General features: G+C 46.1%; 2 protein-coding genes across 6 annotated transcripts in view; one reads left to right on the top strand and one right to left on the bottom strand.

Moving 5' to 3' along the window:
* Nucleotides 1-600, bottom strand: part of KCNAB2 (potassium voltage-gated channel subfamily A regulatory beta subunit 2) — a 106,873-nt gene extending 106,273 nt beyond the window's left edge. For all 4 annotated transcript variants that reach the window (XM_081017183.1, XM_081017187.1, XM_081017186.1 and 1 more), the window contains exon 1: nt 510-600. The gene's annotated coding sequence lies outside the window, so the exon portion shown is untranslated. The remainder of the gene's footprint in view (nt 1-509) is intronic.
* Nucleotides 601-3,712: 3,112 nt separating this feature from the next.
* The window catches only part of NPHP4 (nephrocystin 4), a 96,145-nt gene continuing 78,163 nt past the window's right edge, over nt 3,713-21,694 (top strand). The window contains exons 1-3 of one of the 2 annotated variants that reach the window (XM_081017113.1): nt 3,713-3,947; nt 9,181-9,367; nt 15,362-15,514. In XM_081017113.1, coding sequence (XP_080873239.1) covers nt 9,230-9,367; nt 15,362-15,514 — 291 coding nt within the window. In that variant the 5' untranslated portion in view covers nt 3,713-3,947; nt 9,181-9,229. Of the gene's footprint in view, nt 3,948-9,176; nt 9,368-15,361; nt 15,515-21,694 lie in introns of both variants that reach the window. The other variant, XM_081017112.1, reaches the window with a different exon arrangement.

Raw genomic sequence — 21,694 nt, 5'->3', positions numbered from 1 at the left:
AAGAAATTGCAAGTTACGAAAACCTAGCAGCCAGAGGCAAAACCGAGGAGCCAGGCTCTGGATCCCACCCTCCTCTCTGTTTTATTACCTCCGGCGGACTCTGTGCTGAGGCACTGCAGCTGGCGTTTGGGAGAAGGTGACAGATCTCAGAGGCAGATCACAACACGCGCAAACAATGACCGTGCTGCCAGCCTGCAGCATTTACAGATCTGGAAGTCTAACAGCCAGAAAGCAAAGCAGGGGATCACAAAAGAACTCGCTGATCCCACTAGGAAAAAGAAGCAGCAGCTAAATAGCTTCTTTGTGTGGCACCCTAAATCCCAAGCACCCTCAACTTCCTGTCAAGGGCGCCTGTGACTCCACTAAACCAGAAGCACAAAATGATCGTTCCCGGACAGACCCCACTGCAAAGCATTAAGAGCGCCCCCCTTCCTCTCCACAATTGCAAACAGCCTCCCCCCTCACCATGCACAGACCCCCAGTGCACCCGCCCGTTGATTCCCCCGCACCTGCAAGAACAACAGCAGCAGCAGCTCAGCAGCAGCAAAGGCACCTCCGCCAGCTTACACCATCTTCGTCCTCGTGGAAGAGGAACTCGCCCCCGGAGCTCCTCATTGGCCCCCGGGCGACGTCAATCGGTCGCATGCAAATCACCGGGGCCCCGCGCGGCGGCGATTGGCTGGCTGGGAAGCGCCTCCTGGTAACCGGCAGGCTGCGCAACCAAAGCCAGGCGCCTCGCCTGCATCCCCTCCGCATCAGCATCTTTCCCCAGGCTGGGTACCCATTTGGTACCCAGGTGGTGCCCTGGCTTGCAGCATCCCTCCTCCGCCTGGAGCATCTTTCCCTGGGGATGCTGCGTTTGTGCCCTGCTGTGGTCCTGTGCACGTTTATATTGGGGGTAAGCCCCCACATCTCGGAGTGGGACTTTCAGAATCGTAGAATCAGAATAGCAGAGCTGGAAGAGACCCAAGGGCCATCTAGTCCAACCCCATGTAATGCAAGAATTTCAATGTAAGGCTTTCAAGTAAACATGAATTGGGTTGAACACATTGCACAGGTTAACCTATGGTATTCAGCACCATGAGATGTGGCAAAGGCTACTAACTCTATAGTTTTAGTGTGGGAATGGTGGACCTCCATACCTTACCCTTTAATCATCACTGACTATTCATCATGCTGGCTGGGGCTAATGGGACAGCATCTGGAGCACCATGCTGTCCCTGCATTACACAAAGTTACAGAGAGAGGTCTGTCTACGGAACCTGCAGTCCATAGAACCTGCAGTCCAGAGGCACTATGCCACTGAATAACAAATCTTAGAGACATGAAAATGGGCATGTGTACAGACACTTCAGGGGCATCTGGTTGGGCACTGCAAGGGGAACAGATGGAAGACTAGACAGGCATTAAGTCTGATCCAGCAGATCTCTCCCTCTGCAATCCTGTGCACACTTACCTAGGAGTAAGCGCAACTGAGCAGCACGGTGCAGGAGTGCCAACTTGGCCCTGCGACCGAGGGTGCCTGGGGCCAAGGGTGCCATGCAGTGTGCATATCCCTGGCACCAAAATTTGTGGTTGCCCACAATTCTTCATGGAGAATTTTGTGCATGCTTGGGCACCCAGGGCCTCAGAGAGCTGGCACCTATGGCACAATGGAACACATCCTTACGTGTAAACAGGCAGAAGACTGGCTTGGAATCTTGTGCAAAATGACTAGAGAGGGGTAGTTACATCAGTCTATTGCAATGAAATTAGCAGAGAGTTTAGTGAAACCTTAAAGGCTAACAAATTTTATTGCTGCGTAAGCTTTTGTGAACAGATAGGGTAGATTCAGTAAGAGTTAAAATGTAGCAACCTAAATGTATGTATGGGTAATGATAAAGTAATTTACTTGTGTGTGCTTTTAATTAATATATCTAGTGTGAAAGGAAGTCATTGTCTCTATTCAGGCCAAATGAAGAGAGTTAAAGCTTCTTGATGAACTGTAATTGCTCCCTGGGAGTAAGATCCCCTGAACACAGTGGGACTTACTATCTACACTTACCAGAAGGATTGGGCTGCAATTCTATGCACTTTCCTGGAAATGAGACTCACTGAGCACTACATAATAAATAATTATACATGCATAGGGTCATCTGCAGTTTTATTGCCCGCTTTCTGAGAACAAACCCCACTGAGCACATTGGGACTTATTTCTGAATACACTCCTACTGGCCTTCTGGATTGTCTTTTTCACATATCTTCCTTTAACTGATATGGAAACCTGAGTTCACCATAAGGTAGGTATTTCAGTGCAGAAGGCCCAGTCATCCGGTATCCTGTTCTCTGGGAAGCTCATGAAGAGTGGTGTCACTGTATTTAATTTGCACTTAACCTCTGCATCTTTAACGACAGCCAAGCACACAGAAAACTAGTAACTGAAGCTTTTCTATCTTATTTTCTCAGTTTCAATGAGTTAAAAAAAGCTTCACCACAATGCTGGACTATTTCCATCAGCATGGGTAACAGTCAGATAAGAAAGGACCAGTGGACCAGCAACATTTAATGGGCTGCAGGTTACCTGCCTCTGTCCTAGAGTTTGTTGCTGAGCAAATGTTTGGATTATAAAGTGTGGAAAAAGGAGATTTTCTTCCCCATATTCCCATAATCAGGACTCACCCTACATTTGTAAACTGCTTTGAAGTTTGTTTTTTTGTCAATAGGTGTATAAATTGTAAGGAAATAAACTGGAAGAGTGTTCAGGAACTGAAATAAACATTGATTCACAGAATATCACCTAAGAAACATAAGGGATTCACTTCTACAAGATGTGGTGATGATTGCTGCACATCTGCACACTCCTGTCAATACACAGGGCACTTTACAAAGGACAAGAGGGCAATCCCCGGCCCAGGAGATTGCAGTATGAAATGCATGGTGATGAATGCTGGTGATGTTGCGCTTTAAAATGATTCGGTATATATTAATGGAAGATAACAGTGTTGAGCTATGACAGCTAAATAGATTCTCCAATAAAGGGCCACAACTGAATAGTATTGGTGTAGCATGTGGGTGAAGAGACTAAGCCCCCAATTTAAATCTTGCCTCTCCCAGGTAGAGGACACTTATCTAGTTTGCAACTCTGGACAATACCGAGCGTGGACAATAAACCATTGGTCTGACTTGGTATAAGACAGCTTCCTCTTCCCCTTCTTAGGCCCAAAGGTCAGTGGGCAACGATAGGCCTCACAACCTCTCAGCCTTGCCTACCTCACAGGGTTGTTGTGAGGGGAAAAGGACAGTGGCACAGGTTAACTTTGCATGTCTCCTTTAGCTTCTTTGCTGAAAGTCTGAGATACACGCATAAATGGATAAATACATAATACTGGAATTAAGGGTATTGCACCAGTTTTTAAAATAGCTGGGAGGGAGGTGGGGAAAGGAATAAAGCTTCCAATTTTAAAATTGTCTGTTTCTCTCGCTGTTCAAGTATAGCAAAGTAATTGTTGCTAAATTGCACAGAAGCAGGGACAGGTCAAATGCTTGCATTCTCTTAAGCTATATAGGGCAGCTAAAATTTGAATTTTCTTTTTCCCCCGCGCGTGCGGTTTCCTGCCCGCTCGAGGCCTCGCCCCTTTTCTCCGTTGCCGCGGCAACGCCTAATGCTACTACAACGGCCGCCACGCCGGCTCGGGCCGTGCCATTTAGCAAAGTTCGGTGGGGAGGGTAGGTGGCGGAAGAGAAACGCAAGGAGGCAAAGAGAGGGAGGGCGGGACGACAGGCAGAGGAAATTAAACCCTATAAGGAGATGGAACGATACTGGGCGAAGGGCAGTGGCGAAAGGCAATGTTAGGCCCCTGGTGACGAATGGTTGCTCTTTCCCCCCCTCCAACCAATAGGCGAGTGGTTCGGCCGGGACAAGATGGCGGCGGCTGCGCGCCCAAAGAAGGAGAGCATGAAAGCGGCAGGTAACGGGAGGTGGGAGAAAGTGGGGCGAGTACCCCGTCCCATTGAGAGAGGCGATGAAAAGCAGCACGCTGATTGGCTGTCCGGCTTCCCCTTCCTCGTATAGCTTTAGGGGTGCACTTTGATTTGCCCCTTTCCCATTGGGGAAAAACAGAGGAGCCCGCTGATTGGCTAGCAGATTCCCTTCACACACACCCCCAAATCGCGAACTGTGGCGCCAACTGCCTCTGCCCCTCCCTTATTCTTCCGCTAGGTTCTAGAAGGTTCCACTGGCTCCTCTCCCTGCAACTTGGCCTCTCTTGACATATTAAATGCTGTAAATATATAAGGTGGTTTGTTTTTTAATCACACACCAGTGCCCTCAAGAAGCTTCCCAGACAAACTGCTAAAATAAATTGATAATTTCCATGGAACACCCCACGTATTATATTATTATTATTATTAAATTATCGCCATATACTATAACAGTGGTTTGCAACCTTAAATTTTGAGTCAATGGCTCCGTGACCCCTTGGCCTGCAGATCCGGCAGCCCTTCGCCCCTTTTTTGAACACCTTCCCTTATGGATGGACGTTTCCCTCAGCCTCCTCTCCTCCCCTCCTTGGGAGTCCTCTGGGCAGCAGCCTCCACCACTCCAAAGAGAAGTGCCTCCTTGTGCCTCTCCACAGGGGCCTGGGGAAAAGATGCCCCCAGCCTTAAGCAGTCCGACAGAGATTGACCAAAGATGAACATGAAGCCAGCTCCTTAACTTGGGAGGCAGCAGCGGCCGCCGCTCGGCCCGCATGACGGAAAGGCTGCCCTTCTGCGCCGGGCACTCACCTCCCAGGCAGGCATTGCCCACAGCATGCGCAAGAAAGGCCAACATGCTGCTTGCCTGCCTGCCCGGCCTCCCACTTGCCTACCCGTTCCCAACAGCAAGGGCTGGCGGGCTGGCCGCCTGGGCTCCCTCAGTCACCCACTTGCTTGCATGCTCCGAGGCAGCCTCGGTTTCTGGCAGCTGGCACCCCCTGGCAAGCCCGAGAGGCACCATTGGCACTGGGAGCTTGTAGCCAAGGCTTCTGCAACAAACAGCTGCGCAAGCCTTTGGGAGGCAGAGATGCAAAAGGGTATCCGAGGAGGGAGGAAAGAGGGACGGAGGCTGGTGTTGCCCACGGCACCCTTGACCATCCTTCAAGGCACCTGGGGTGCCATGGGACACTGGTTGAAAACCCCTGCCCTATACCATCGTACAAACTTAAAAGAAAATAGCCCACCCTGGCCAGTAAGATGAAGTTAAGGCAGTACATCAAAATAAGACAAGTTCCTAACCCAGGTAACCATTTATAGAGAAGGCAATTTATATATAGTTTATGCTAACCAAAAAGTTTCATAATGTGAAGGGAGTGCTCTGTTTTTCATTTTTGGCTGTGTATAAATGTAATAAAGCTGTACCGATTAGTTGTGGAGGAGTCTTTTTGCGCCAAACCTTGTTCTGGTTTTATTATACTATTTCCCACAAGTGCTGTTTGCCACAAGAGCACAAAGGAAAGTTTTTTTAAAAATAAATATTAGTGTTCCAAAAACTTGGTTTTATTGATTTTTGAATGGTACCTCTTCAGTTCAGATCTGTTGAACATAATAATAAGGATGTGTGGGAGGAAATGGGAGCTTGGCTAGGTTACTAGGTCTGAATGTAAGATTATGGAGGGTAGTGATTAATGGATATCCATGAGGTTGTACAGTAATGCACGATATACATAAATATTCTTAAGTCAGATATATAGGTTAATAATACTTAAATAATAGTCGTATGGTAAACATATGTATGTACGAATACATCGGGTTGAAGTAGCTTCAGGATAAGTATTTTCGGGTTGTGCGCTGCATTACTTCCAGGTTTCGCCGCTTACGCATGCGCAGAGGGTCAAAATGACATCATGCGCAGAAGCGGTGAATCGCTGCACGCGCAAACATACGGACGCGGTTTGCGTTAGCTTCTGGATGCGAATGGGGCTCCAGAACGGATCCCGTTCGCATCCAGAGGTACCACTGTACTTAACTTTAAAAGGTAATATTTGCACACTGATTGGTACAGTGAAGACATACCACCTAATTTTATATATATAACCACAGTGACTGCCTGAGATTTTACATTCTCCACTTCCCTCCCTCCCTTCCTGGTTAAGTCAAACCATAGTTTACTGTTATGTTCAGACTGTGGCATACATTAAGGATGTGGAACTCAATACCCTTCAGATGCTGTTAAGACTGCAACAGTATTATTATTATTAAAATGTTCCTGCTTTTTTCTCAGGCAGTGAAGAGCAAGAGTGGGATTCCCTTCAGCTAGTGTATTATTATTATTTCCCCCCCTATGTGATGACTTGCCCATAGTGTCATGATGATTTGCAGTTCTGTAGAACTCAAAAAGCTTGCTTGCCATTTAATTTATTGCACAGTTTCCTCCAAACCCTTCCTCCAAGCACATGGTGGCTGACAGCACAGAATATACAATGTAATATAAAAATACATACAAGAAAAGCAGCCTAAAATGAAAAACACAAATCAACAACACTAAGAGCCCCTCCAGATTTTCTTTTTACTGCACATTCATTATGATTTATGTTCATGATGCTATTTGGGCAGTCATACACATTCCTGCTTTCAGTTCCCTTTGTCCCTATAAATGTTTTGGGGCAGTCACGCTGCTTCATTTTCAATCGGTGCATGCTCAATACCACAAATGCTCTGGTTTATTTTTGTCCCGCTTTTGGTTTGCAATAGTCCCTCTGCATAGCAATAATGTGGCATTGGGGAATCATCGCAGAACAAACCAAAATAGATTAAATCCACCCCTAATTCTTTATTGTTGGGTCGAGAATATGTTGTAGAATACACCTGTAATAAAATTGGAGTCTGGAGAGCGCCTAAATAGTCTGCTCCAATTTCAGAAGGAACATTGGCTTAAAAAACAAAGGCCTAGATGAATAGAAAATTGATTTGGTCTTGAAGAAAGCTAATGCAGAGGACAATCTCTCGGGAGGGAGCTGTAAATTGGGTGCCACCACCAAAAATGCCTTGTCTCACATTGCTGTCTTGTGCATGGTGCAGGTCATAAGTATTATGGCCAGGGGCCTCTCAGTTGACTGCAGGGCTTGGGGCAGAAAGTATTGCGGAAGGGTGCTCCTTCACGTATCAAGGTTCCAAGAGGGAGAGTGCTCTTGTGCTTGGATCTTGCTTGCTGGTTTCCCTTTGAGACATCTGGTCGGCCACTATGAGAACAGGATGCTGGGAGGCCTTGTTCTTGACATTCCTTGTAGTGGGTCTTACTCTCACATTTACCTGTCCTGTTTCTTTGCTGATTCCTCTGCCCGTCAAAAATGCCCCCCCCCCCCCATTGGTAGGACTTCAACCTTGATCCGAGGCAGACCTGCACTGCCCACCCACCTCCCATCCCAAGGAAGTTATTCAGGTACGGATGGTTCCTGTCCTCATTGAAGTGATGGGGCCAAGGCCTGCATTGCATACATACAGCCTGGCTTCGGCTTACAATGCCTGCATACATAAGACTCATGTTGATTTTATCTATGCAGTCAGAAGACTGACCCCACATCTTGGGACTTTGGCAAGGTGTGTGTGTTTGTGTACCTCCCTATTCCCAAACTAGGGCAGGAGGGGTGCTTGGAAGAGGGAAATCTCTGACAATGCGGAAGGCAGAAGAGGGAAAAGAAAGCTATAGAAAGGCCAGCAAGAAGAGGATGTGAAGGTGCCCCCTTCCACCTGAGCTGGAGCTGCAGGCATATTTCATTTGTACAGACGAGCTCTAGAAACCCCAGCATGTCATCTATGAATGTGCACAGTGCTGGTTTTCCCGGTGGCAGGTCAGCTGCCTGCCCTTGAATGACTTATCTGGCTTCGTCTCCAGGCAGGGCTAATTTGGCAGTGAGTCATCCTTAGACTCCTCAGCTGGAAAGCGAGAGGATTTCTGGATGCCCTAGCCCTGCATTTGCCCAGCAAGCCTGTGTTTTTCACCGTTACTGCTCTGTTTACACACGCACCCACCTCCTTCCTGGTAAAATCTTCCTATACATTGTGTGAAATCAGGTGGCAATATTTATTTTAGATTACCCCCTTCCCCCTCCTTTTTTTACTGCCCTTTACAATACAAAATTCCCAGGGTTGTCAATGTAAAAAGAAAATGCACAAACAGTTATGATGCATATAGAATTCTGTATACAAATGACAGTGATGGAGTTGGAAATCACATTACTGGATGCTGCTGCACGTTTGTTTTTCATATGTTTCTTACCAAGTTTTAATAGCAACAGACATGCTTCAGGAAAAACAAACAAACAGAAGAAGTAGTATAGGTTGTCACAACTGCAAATAAAAAAGTATAGGATTCAGCTCTGCGATTTACCTAGTCAGTAATAAAACATACAGAGAGGAAAAGAGTGTGTGGTCTACAATAAGAAAGTGTTCCATGGTCTAAAGGAAAACAACATCCCACCCCCAAACACCCAAAGGATAAAAAATAATCTTTGGCTGTTCGAAATCCGGACATTTGCATAGATTTGTGGAACCTAATGCTTCTGAGCCACTTTATTTGTATGTATGTAAAATAGAATTAGACATTTGTTTTAGATAGGGGGGGGGGGTTAACTCCAACCCCTGTACATTTAGTAAACTGCTACAGTAGGAAGAAAGATTTGGCCTATATTCCTGAAGTGCTAGGGGAGCACAAGTCCCTACTCCACACGCAAACACCCCTGTAGTCTGAAGTGATGGAGCAGCCTTTGTCAACCTGGTACTGTCCAGACATTTTGGACTACAGCTGCCACCAGCCCTAGCCAGCATGTGAGAAACAGGATGCTGGACTAGATGGACCATTGGCATGATCCGGCAGGCTTTTCTTACATTCTGCCATGTTGCAATTACTTCTTCTGGAAACTGGAAGAAAATGCATAGGCAGGAAGTGTGGAGCGTGGGCTCCTATGCACAGCCATCTCTGTCAGTAGATAGTGAGGCAGCTGCTTCAAGCGGCAGATGTCAAGAGGCAGGGAACAGCGGTGAGGTAAGTATTACCTTCAGGCAAGAGTTTGTAAACTGGAACTAGCAAAAGCTTTGAAGGGGTTATTTGACCTTGCCAAATGCAGCTTCATAGCACAGGAAGACACATGTGTAATGGGAGGGTGGACCCAAAACGTTTCTTGAGTCAGATTCCCTTTTTGTTTTTTGTTTCCCTTTGAAAGGCAGAAGTCTCTGTGGCTGAGGTGAAAACGGTGCCAGCATTTCAGGCAGCAGGATGGGGGAGTGGCAAAGGATATTTGTACAAAACTTGACGGTCCCTCCACACAACCAGAGGAGACGGCACTCTCCACCCAGGGAATCAACGGCGTTTCAGTTCATCCTGAAGTCTGTGGAGGGAGATGCATTGAAGCTGGTAAGATACCCCTCCCATGAAGACCAAGGTTGTTGTTTTTTAAAGAAAATGTATGTCTGTGCAGTGACATTTGGGGCATCGCCTCACAGCTGAGATTATTATTAAGATTATAATTATTATTTATTAAATTGTAAACTGCCTGTCATCCGAAATTCCTAGGGTTGTTCACAACAGAAAAATACAATATGAGAATACAAAATACATAATAAAACAAAAACAAACCCATAACCCCAGGGCTTTGATAGGCATGCCAGTCATATGAGCCAGAAAGCCCGCCAGAGCTGTCTGGAAACCCATTAGATCCATCAGCCTCTGAGGGCAGACCATCCTAATAGATCCCCCATCTCTGCAGAGAGGAAGGTGCTGAAAACCTAAATCTCAACAGGGAGTGATCTGACCATGACAAGGGGCTGATGTCAATAAGATGCCAATACAATAACATTTAGATGAAATGCTCATGGAGGACACCACCCCACCGAAGTGAATCTATGATACTTCCACTGTCACAAAGATAATTCCCCACTAGCATCAGTGTCTATAAGTGGTAACCATCACCAACATCAAGTTGTTGGTGGGGAAAAAAGGTCTTTTTAAAAAAGGAGTTTGCAGTGTAGACGATGACATCAGGGACTTGAACTTGGGAACCTTGGGGTCTGTGGGTGGGGTCTGGCATCGGAACTATCTCAAGCATGTATTCTGGCAGAGAAAGAAATAATGTGCTCAGATAGCCAAACATCCTTCCGCTGCAGTTTATATTTTTAACTGGTGCTGCTATTTGGTGTAATCATTTGTGTGCATGTGGCTGTATACATATGTACGCACTAGTGGCGAGTTCTCAGCCCTGCCTGGGAATTTTTAGCAGCAGCAGGAGCAACAACAACAACAACAATAATGGCATCTGTCTGTCTCAGGAGACAATGGAAGAGTGTGCCTTCAGGGGTAAAGTCAAACCATTGGAGAGTTACAGCGCCTCCTGTGGCTGTAGAGACCAATACGGGAGGGACATGTTTTATTGCAGGTGGAGCAGATAAAGGCGTCTGGTTTTGCTGCTGCAGGTGCAGTCTCTATCTATCTATCTAATTTGGCATGGGACATTCTCAAACCTACCTACATTTTTAAACTACATACCATAGAACCTACTTCCCCACCCCATCACTGATTTCTCATTATAATGGCAGAATGAGATCTGGCCAGCTTGCCTTGTCTTTCTCATTTCCCCTTCATTACCCTGTCTGTCTGTCTCCAGAATATGCGATGCTGCTGGTGCATCTCACTTAAAATAAGTAGGATTCACCTGTTAAAGCAAGCCTCTTTCATGTATAAGGGGGTGTGGGGTGGTAAGTGGGCAAGCTCAGCCCCTTCCGTACCACCTTGTGAAAGTATAAAGTGGTTGATTCAACTCCCATCTACCTTATCCAACCTGCAGGCAGAGACCTGAGAAGGTGAACCTGCCACTCTCTAGGCTGAAGTGTTCAGGGGTTTAAAGCCCTGTCCTGCTAAATAATGCAGAGCGACTAAATCTTTAATAGCACACTTGGTAAAGTCTCTCTGCTCTAATCCTGGCCTTGCTGATGGTATTGGAGACGAGGGGCAGCTGGGAGTTAAAATACCTTCTTGTGGATCGGGGGTCAACGCTGAATGTACGTGGGCTGACCCAGGCCCTAAAGGGAGGCCCTGTGCTCACACCCTCCTCTGCCATGGTCCTGTCCCTTTTAAATCAAGGTGGGATGGAAAATTGCTCACTGATTATTTTGTAAGATAAAGAAACAATAAGCAAAAGAGATGCCACATGTGTTTAATGCACATTTTATAGGGTTTCTGTCTCAAAACACTGCTGCTGGTCTTCCGACTGGAGTGGGTTGTTGGAAGTGCATGGCTTCAGGGCTCCAGTTTCTGCAGTGGCTGCCTCTTGCCATCCCGGCTCATTTCACAGTGGTGGAGATCAGGGAATGACAAAATCTTTTTATATATATATATATAAATAATATTTATTATTTTTCCAAAGACACTAAAAAAAGAAGAAAGAAAAAGAAAAGAAAAAGAAAAACAATACAATGCAACACATCAAATTAACAAAACAAGACAAATACAATAAAATAAATCAAACAATTTCATTATCCCATCTTTCATTCACTTATTTCCACGACCTCCTCACACCTCCCTTTTTGTATTCCACTTCTGTTAATTATTTCAGCAATTCCTTTCCATCTTCCTCTGTTTTCTATCCTATAATTATCTTAACTCATTCTAATCTTATTTTTTCCTTTAATACTCTATTAACCTATCTGTACTTAATTCCTTATAATATTTCTACTAAAGCCATATAACTTCATTTCAACATTTTTCTAACATTCATTAATTTTACAATATTTCTGTAGATAGTCTTTAAACTTTTTCCAATCAGGGAATGACAAAATCTGTCAGTTTTGGTTTCTGACAGTTTCTTGTTTTTCCAAACCTAAATTCAGGTCACCCACACTTGTGCATCACTTTGTGCCTTTTTAGTGAAAAAAAAGTTGCCACATTAAACTTCCTGCTTCCCTGGCTGTCTGAGGGTTCTACTTTCCCCAGGGCAGCATGTATAAAACTAAAGAATCGGCGGCAAGTTACTTCCATTTAATAGCACCTAAAAACCTGGCCAAGGTGAGTTGTTCTTCTTGCTGTTATTATTTGTTATGCACCACCCTTTCCCTGCTGAGAGCATGAGACAGACAGGAATAAAAACACAGCATTAAAAGCAGGAACAGAACCACGATGTAAAATACAAGGTACAGTAATAAACAACATTATGTTATGCAAATGGTGGCACTTCTCTTATGCTCTAAAGCAGTGGTTTCCAACTGGTGGTCCACAGACCCCAGAGGGTCCACGTAACCCACCTAGGAGGGTCTGTGGCACCATTCACATAACAAAATATACCATAAAGATATTAAAATTTTCTAAAGTAGGGAGTCTGTGACTTTGCTTTTGAAAAACCGGGTGTCTGCTGTACTAATTGGGAACCTCTGCCCTCCTGGAACAAATAGGTGACTTGCTGCACCTTCTCTTAACTGTGAGGACTAGAAACATGATTTATAAATAAGTCTTTGCTCCAGCTTAATTGGATTTCTTCACCAATAGCACATGTCTCCTGCCATGGCCAACCTTGTAAATATTTAAGATGGATGGGGTGGCTAATCTTTTTTTTTGGCCTAAGGGCTATGGTCTGCTCCACAGCCCCCTGCCCCCCCCGAAGCAGACTTTGAGGATGCGTGAGGGTGCTTTAGAGAGGAGGGGAGGAAAGTGAAGCCCCATTGCACAAGCAGAAGCCCAGGCTTACACACAGACTGCTTTGCGTATAACCCATTGACTGTAATGTTATTTTTAAAATGAAAATAAAAAGTGTATTATTAGATGCCCATTTAAATTTGTATGAGAAAAGCAATCCGTGAATAATTTAAGCGGCGCTGAGTGCCATGTTCACACAGAGAGCTGCTGTGTGGGCTCTTGACCTTACTATCACCCAAGAGTGCTGCCTTAACTATGCAAATCTCTGTGTCAAGTTTTCAGGACGTGAGCCTGCTTTAAGCAGCTGCTGTGTAATGTGCTAGTGGCTAAGACTTCCAGGGGCCAATTGCTTTCTATTTGACAGAGAGTGAGAACGTCGCCTTGTTTAAAAATCAGATGCAGTTAACTTTAATTACTTTCCCTCTGGTTCTGATACTGGCCAGCTGTTCCCTCTCTATCCTGCCCTCTCATATTACTGTAAGATTTTTTTAAAAAAAATATTTAATCCTAACCTAGTTCCTATTCGACCACATTCAGCTCCCACCTTTGCATGTGATTTCCCACACCCATGGCTGTCCTCTGTGCTATCTCATACTATATGGAACCCTGTGCCCCTTGTATTTTATGTTCTTCTGTGTACTTTGCCAGTTTTGCTATAAACTTTTAACTCCCCATGGGGATATTGCAAACGTGGGTTAGCATTTTTATATAAAATTTATACACCCAGTTCTCTTTAAAGTGGATAAGTATAAACATTCGTTAAGCCGCTATCCTATATTCGTTTACCTATATTCGTTTACCTGGTGAGACCAGGATGGGTAAGAATTGGAGGGTTTACCTACTGACAACCATGGGGAGGAGCCCGGCAGGTTATGACAGGTAGCGTCTGGGCTGTGCGAGATGGAGAAACAAGCCAGAGGGGAAGCTACAGATGAGGACTTGGACCCAGGGGAGGGTCCCAAAGGTGTGTCACCCCAGTGCTCCACCCGAACTCCTTCCATGTCACCCAGATGCTCTCTGCCCACTTCTCCACCAGCCTTTCCTCCGCCTCCAGCACCGCTGGAGCTTGCCCCTCGTCCAGCCTTTCAGGAGACACCCACCACCCGTCTGGTCCTGAGCCACTGGTGACACCTTCTACGTTACATAGGTTGTGAAGAGTCCATCACTGGCACAGACAGCTTAGGCTCAGCCCATCAGAAGATGTTCCCATTTGCTTGCCCAGTCCAAAGAAATAACCTGCTTGCCACACTGAAGTGGTGCCTTCTACAGTCTTTATATCAGGACATAAGGGGGCATGCCGTTTGTTGGATCAATGCTGTGCATAACACCCCTTGGGCCATTGATCCTTGCTTTGCTTATGTACTACACTGATCTGAGCATTAAAAATTTTGGCAGAAAATTTAACCTGAGATTGATTTCTTTATACACCGGGAACCAGGACATTACCTTGGAGTAAAGGTAAAGGTCCAGTTGCGGACCACTCTGGGGTTGCGGCGCTCATCTCGCTTTATTGGCCGAGGGAGCTGGCGTACAGCTTCCGGGTCATGTGGCCAGCATGACTAAGCCGCTTCTGTCGAACCAGAGCAGCGCACGGAAACGCCGCTTACCTTCCCGCCGGAGCGGGACCTATTTATCTACTTGCACTTTGACGTGCTTTCGAATTGCTAGGTTGGCAGGAGCTGGGGCCGAGCAACGGGAGCTCACCCCGTTGCGGGGATTCGAACCGCTGACCTTCTGATTCGCAAGCCCTAGGCTCTGTGGTTTAACCCACAGCACCACCCGCGTCCCTTACCTTGGAGTAAGTTCTACCAAATTCAGTTCATCCTACCCTTCTGAGTAGGCACATCTCATATACCAGTTAGTTTACGGCAGCCTTTTTTGGCCTGGGGCACTCCAAATATTTTGGATCACAACTCCCATCATCCCTGATCATTGACTGTAATAAATGGGGCTGGCGGGAGGACAGCAGGTTGGGGAAGAAGTAATGTTGCAGTGTTTCCCAAACTTGGGTCTCCAGCTGTTTTTGGACCACAATTCCCATCATCCCTGACCGCTAGTCATGCTAGCTAGGGATGACGGGAATTGTAGTCCAAAAACAGCTGGAGACCCAAGTTTGGGAAACCCTGAACTAGAGCAAGGAGATTTGTTAAAATAGGTGCAAATAGTTCCTGTTCTCCTTAGGATAGGCCCTCCTCTGTTCTGATGGACAGACCATGCTAATCAGCTCACTGCTACTGGCCTTGACAACTGTGTTCTGCCTCCATGGTCAGAGGCAGCACTGTAAGAACAGGATGCATTGTTCAATGGGCCGTTGGCCTGATCCAGGAGGCTCCGCTTAAGTTTTTAACAGTTTGCTGCAAATTCCATTTGTAATCTGAGAACTTGTAGATGAACCCTGCATTCTGCATGTTGCTGGAAGGGCCACCTCCTCTGGACCCATGCCTTGAGAGAGGCAATGGAATTTCCTAGTGCTGCACTCTCCATCTTTAAGAACTTAATAAGAATCCTTCTCAACTAGACCAAAGACTTATCCAGCTCAGCTTCCTGTTTCCCTGGAAACCACAGGAAAGGAGGGTGCTCTTCTGCTCAGGTCCTGCTTGCAGGCATTCCATAATTGGCATCTGGTTGGATACAGTGATAACAGGATATTGGTCTATATGGGCCACCGGCCCGATCCATTTGGTTCTTCTTACATTCTCATGGTTTGCTTTGGTCTACCACTGGCAGAGAGCATTGGACGAAATGTCGGACGTGGAATTCCAGCTGCGCCTTTCCTTCTTTGATATCACCTACCACCATTTCTTCGGGAAGACCTGGAGGAGTGCCACGAGGCCCCTTAAAGCTGGGCTGGGACATCCCCCTGCTGTGGTCTTCCACGAGGTAAGGAAGAGATGCTTTGAGTGATGGCTGAAATTGGGGTGTTGTGGGGCACAGGGTGGTGAAGTAGAATTGGCCCAAATCCACAGGGTGGTTCAAAAGCCTGTAGGCGACTCATTATTTCTGCAGTAGGGTGGGGAGTTCATGCTTATACCATAATAGACGTGATGCTAATTTGAGCTGTTTTTAAGGGCCTTCGACAGGATGGGTGGAAAGCTGGGATCAGGGAAGGCAGGGCAGGAAAATCTACTTCCTTTGTACTTTCTGACAAGGTAACAGGACAGGGTTGAAGAGCTGAGAGTCCTGATGGCCTGGTGAGGGCTCACGGCTTTGCTCTTTCAAAAAAGTTGGCACCTCAGCTCCAAAGATGGGTTCAGTCTGTTCATATATGGGTCCTGCTGCTTTTATCCATGTGATGGTGGTTCCACTGCATGTACAGAGGTTCCTGTTGATGCCTCAGGGACCTGTGGAAGTTTAGATCGCCAACGTGCCCCAGGATTTCAGCAAGGACTATGTTACAGGTTGCAAACAATACTTTGCCAGTATCAATTATTAATAATCATAATGAACTAGAAAGATAGGTACGTGTCTGGGACGCGAGGTTAGGAATGGGTCTCCCGCTGTAAATCATGCAGGCACCTGCCATTGCAATATCTCCCCTTAACTGTAATTGTAATCTGGTGGGTGGTATTGATGTCACAGTGGAAAAAAAGTTCTTCCCTTACACTTTTATTAATAGCTTAATAAACATAATACATACGTCTCGGCTTCTTGGTTTCTGAAACTGGGACCAGAGATTCTCTGCCCTCTTAGTCTCCTTCACCACCACGTTGGAATCGTATGATGTTGGGGCTGGAAAGATCCCGGCACCTGGTTGCTTGAGGTGTTAAAAATTGTATGCTGGTCTCTTTGGCGACCTCTTGCAGTATTTTTGTATGCTTTCTTCTCCTGAACTGCTCTGCCAGTGCGTGTGTTGGAGGTATTGTCAGAATGCTCAAATGGAGAGGAAGGCGAACCCCTTTCCCACTAGGGATTGCATAAGTGAATTTTTTCCACATCTACTGCTTTAGGAAGCTGCTAGTGTCTTGATGAAGGCCGCAGCCCCTACTCCAGTCCCCAGCCTCATCTCAGACCTAGTTGCATGCCCGGCAACCAAATAACATGAAGGCAAGTGGGGATTCGTATCAGACCTGGAACCCGGGTGTTATCAGTGAATATAGGTAGAGGTCAGCAAAACATGGGCTAGCCTTGCTAGCCAACCAGCAGTTTGTGGTTGCCAGGAACCTCACCCTGAAGTCAGCAGGAGGTCATGTGCAATCCCGTAAGAATGTAAAAAGAGCCATTCTGGATCAGACCAATGGCCTGCCTAGTCCAGCATCTTTTGTCTGCAGGAGAGCTTCTCTTGCAAGTTCCAGAGGTCTGAGAAGCCCATTCTGCAGTAACTCAGAGCAGGGCTTTTAGTGTGCCTGCTCTTGTTCTGTGGAATATCATCCCTATTGTTGATTTATGTTGTGGAATATCATCCATATTGTTGATCTGGCCTCAACCAGAGCCAGGGCTTTTTCGGCTGTGGCCCCGATCTGGCGGAACGCTCTGTCACAAGAGACTAGGGCCCTGCGGGACTTGACATTTTTCCGCAGGGCCTGCAATTCAGAGCTGTTCCGCCAGGCCTTTGGCCAAGGCACAGTCTGACCCCCTCCTTTGGTGATCCTCGTAGAACTCTGGCCCAGTGGTTGCCATTTGATTTTGAATATTGATTTTAGAATGCTGTGTTACTTTTATTGCTGTTAGCTGCTCTGAGCCCGGCTTTGGCTGGGGAGGGTGGGATATAAATAAAATTTATTATTATTATTATGACAGGAACCCTGATCTGCAATTTCTGGAAACAACTGAAAAAACCCCCAGATGCTATAACCTTTCCTCATAGAGCAGTTGCTCCAGCCCATTGATTTAGGATGCCCCTTTATGTGCTTTTGCTTAAAGGGCTGGTGATCACTTAGGAGTCGCTTGAGGTTAGATGCTGGAGCCTGAATGATCACAGATACAGCAAGCTAGGATCCTATGATCCTGAGGCTTCAGTCATCTGTGATTCTATGGCCATACCAATCACAGGGGGCAGAGTGGTGTGATCTATTCCTCTTAGCAGCTCAAGTGGAGGGTGGGGCACACCCAGACTTGGCTAGATCACAGCCTTGGACCCTGCCGGAGTCCCTGAGCACATGTGCTCCTTCCTTGGTAGTTTATGTATTTATTGCATTTCTGTCACACCTTTTTCTCCAAGGAGCTCAAGGTGGTGTACATGGTTCTCCCTCCTCATTTAATCCCCACAACCTACCTGTATCGATAACTTTTTAATGTTTGATGTTTTTATTATGTTGGAAGTCAGCCAGAGTGGCTGGGACAGCCCAGTCAGATGGGCAGAGTATAACAACAACAACAACAACAACAACAACAACAACAACAACAACAACAATAACCTGTGAGGTAGGTTAGGATGAGAGCCAGTGACTGTTCCAAAGTCACCCAGTGAACTTCATGGCCGAATGGAAATCTGAACCGTGGTTTCCTATGTCCTATTCCCAAAACACTACCCACTACACCATGCTGTCTTTCCCCCACTCCCATATCACTTATAGGTCTCTCAATATTCTCCTGGATGTCCTGCCTTTCTTCTTTCCCCATTTCTAGTAATTTTAGCTGTAAAATTATACTCTTTCCCCGCTCCTCTCCAGAATGAAGGGTTTGAACAGAACTGGGATTTCTCTTGAGTGTAACTTGGTGGAATTCTCTCCTGCAAGAGGCAGTGATGGCTACACACTTTGATGGCTTTAGAAGAGGGTTAGACAAATTCCCTGAGTTACCCTGCACATAAGTTGTCCGGGGCTTTGTAAATGAACATGACTCGGTATTGTGCCTCCATTCTGTCTGTCTGCTGTACCCTCACCCCCCAGTCTAGTAAATGATAGAATAGATTTTTTTAAAAAATAAAAATTCTCACTACTTGTCATGCCTGAGATCAGGCAGCAGATGGTGCTCTTGCTCCAGGAATGATACAAGGTCAGCCAGCATATCCAACCAATTCAGGAATGGTAGGAGCAGCTGAGGGTGATGGGGTGTCCCTCCCCAGTAACTTTATTCTGTGTTGTCTTAAACTTGGCGCCACTAGACCTTGCTCTGAGTAGCCTTGCGTCTTCCCTCCCTCCCCGATGATCTCATTAAGTGGATTGCCTTTCTTTCTTTAAATGCACAGTTGCATTTCAGTATTTGTAAAGCACAATTCCTGGGGACTTTAGGATTATGGTGCATTTTACCATTTCTCTCTCTCCTCCAGTGGCGAATGGATGCAGTGGGCCAATCAGGTGCTCAATAAGCTCATCACATTTGATATAGAAAAAATAGGGGTGGTTGGCTTTTGCTGCCCAACTCCCCAAGGGACTGAGTCCGCTCTAAGTTCATGATCAGTCAGAGATGAATGGATGGAGGCAGGATGTAGTGAAAGCAAGGCAGATCTTTATTTTTCTGTTGCAACACAGTCGTCCCCCCCCTTGCAAAAAGGCAAGAGAGACCCAGAACCAAGAAGAAACGTCTCTTTTAAGGGTTTGCATTTTGGGCGTGGAGAAGAAGCACATCCCTGCTACAAACAGTCAGAAATTACATCATGCACAAGGTGGGGTTACTGTGGCTCAGGCAGGCCAAGGTGTGATATTCCTCAGGATTTAGCAAGTTTTGCATAGTTCCAGACACAGTTTACACAAAACATTACATTTGATAAGACAATCAGGATGCCCGTCAGAGATCCCTCAATGCAGAGCATCTGGGCAAACAGTGACCAAGGAGGTTCATAGATATAGGAGAGGAATCCCTTCAGGAACTTCCCCTGATTGCTATTTGCCTACCTTTTATCAGGCAAGGGGGATTAGAGAGGCAGAGGAAATACTGAGAGTCTTTAGGAGAGCTGAGATGGCTTTTGGATTGCTCTCCTGTGCTATTTTAGACATGTGGTTTATATGCTTATGTATGGGTGTTTACCTTTTGCAATTATCAACATTTATTCTATATTTAAGACCTTAGAATTCCTATAACACATTTCACAGTGATATTTCAGTGCACAAAAATAATTTCTTCTTATCAGGACTAGTGTCAGCGGAGGGTAGTCCACCGAGTCTCCTGGGACACAGCCCTCACACTGAATATGTCAAGCCATTTTTTCAAAATTGCCTCCTCAGTATCCCAAAGCCACACTCTCTTTCCCGCACACATTTCATACTTCCTTGAACTTACAGAGGTATTTGTGTCACTCTTCTGTTCTTTGGGAGGAGCGTCTGAAGGAGCGTCTCCACCCCCACCATTCAGCCCGGACACTGAGGTCCAGCTCCGAGGGCCTTCTGGTGGTTCCCTCACTGCGAGAAGTGAAGTTACAGGGAACTAGGCAGAGGGCCTTCTCGGTAGTGGTGCCTGCCCTGTGGAACACCCTCCCATCAGATGTCAAGGAAATAAACAACTATCTGACATTTAGAAGACATCTGAAGGCAGCCCTGTTTAGGGAAATTTTTAATGACTGATGTTTTAATGTATTTTTAATATTTTGTTGGAATCTGCCCAGAGTGGCTGGGGAAACCCAGCCAGATGGGTGGGGTATAAATCATCATCATCATCATCATCATCATCATCTCTCCAGACTGCTCAGCCAATTTTGATCCAAAAGTAGAATTGTGGCAGAGTGTCTCTAAGCAGAGAAACCATGTGATTAGTTGGGCTCCTGGAAAGTCAGCCCTGCTAGGAAAGCTCTTAGTCCATCTATTGTTTTAAGGGCTGCCCAGCACAGCCACTATGGCAGATATGGGAGGCACCAGGACTGCTTCAGAAACAGCCTTATGTGGTAGCATTCACCTGTCAGAATCATGCATTGTTTCCGAGCATGCAAAGAGATGCTTCCTTAAAGGCCAGAGAAGCAATAGCGAGTGCTTCTTACTTTAAGGACCGTTTTTGTTTGTTTAGTTTAGTAATATAAACAAACAACAATTTTCAACCTGAGGATCTTCCAGTCTCCATTTTGGCCGGTGGTGAGTCAACGAAGGGAGGGGAGAAGCAAGGAGGAACAAATGTCAGGATGAGGGCAGCAGTAGAAGGAGGAAGAGGCGATGAGGGTGGATCAAGGACAAATGCAGGCTGGCCTCTGTGGGCTTCTCTTTGGGCGGGAATGAATTATGCTGGGTTTGCAATTCAGCGTTTTTTTTCTTCAATCAATCAATCAATCAATCAATCAAGGATGGTATTATGCCCAGTGAGGTCCACGTCTTACTTGTTGCATTTGCAGTCTTATGAGTGAATTGAAAACCACTTTCCTGCCATTCCCATTCTTAATCATACAGAGGTGCCGCTAATGCTTTCAGTGATGCCAGCATGACCTCACAGGGGGACGAGGGCATGCCACTTGTGGCTCTGAGACCCTTGCTTCCAGGACAGATTTCCCTGCTAGTCTGAGCAACTCGGACACCTGCTTCAGCTGGCTACCAGGTTCCTTTGCCTTTGACTCCCATTCTCCATCCTTCTGCCATTTGAAGAGTCTCAAGACCTTCTTGTGACCCTTCTTTCCCACAATAATGGCAGTGCAATCCAAAGGAGCCGGTAAAATTGTTCTGCTAAACAGTATCAACAGCGACAGAAAAATCCAGGTTTGGTTTTTTTTGTTTTTGCATTGAGGGTATTCCAGGGATTGGAATGCAGCACATGTTAATGGTTTAGAAAGTTGTTTATTCCGTCACAGAGAATAACTGTCAAATCCTGATAAGCCGCTCCAAAGAGGGCAGGAGAACATCGTCTCATCTGTCACAAACACGGTTCCTGTGTGGATAATTTGCTGAGCCCCGTTTGCCATTCTCCCCCAGCCGTTCCGTTCCAGCTAATGAACAGCTTCATATCACTGTGATTATTCAATTATTATTTCCCCCTGATGATAATGGGGGAGCACTTGTGTGGAGAGGTTTGCCAAGGTGCCATTGCAAATAATTACATTTCCCTCGTTTACCTTCCTGGGAAGCTGCTTTCAAACCTTTCCGAGAGAGCTGCCTGGGCAGGGGAACTGTTTCTTAATGCTTGTCTTCTTAATGGCAAACAGAGAGAGTTGTCCAAGTTCCTGGATGCCCAGCGGATTCCCCCTGTCGACAATTAGGCATGTGAAAT

Source organism: Podarcis pityusensis (genome assembly GCF_964106645.2).
Source record: "Podarcis pityusensis genome assembly, chromosome: 8".
NCBI lineage: Eukaryota > Metazoa > Chordata > Lepidosauria > Squamata > Lacertidae > Podarcis > Podarcis pityusensis.
Note: the sequence above shows the minus strand (reverse complement) of the source record. Positions and strands in the feature narration are given on the sequence as shown.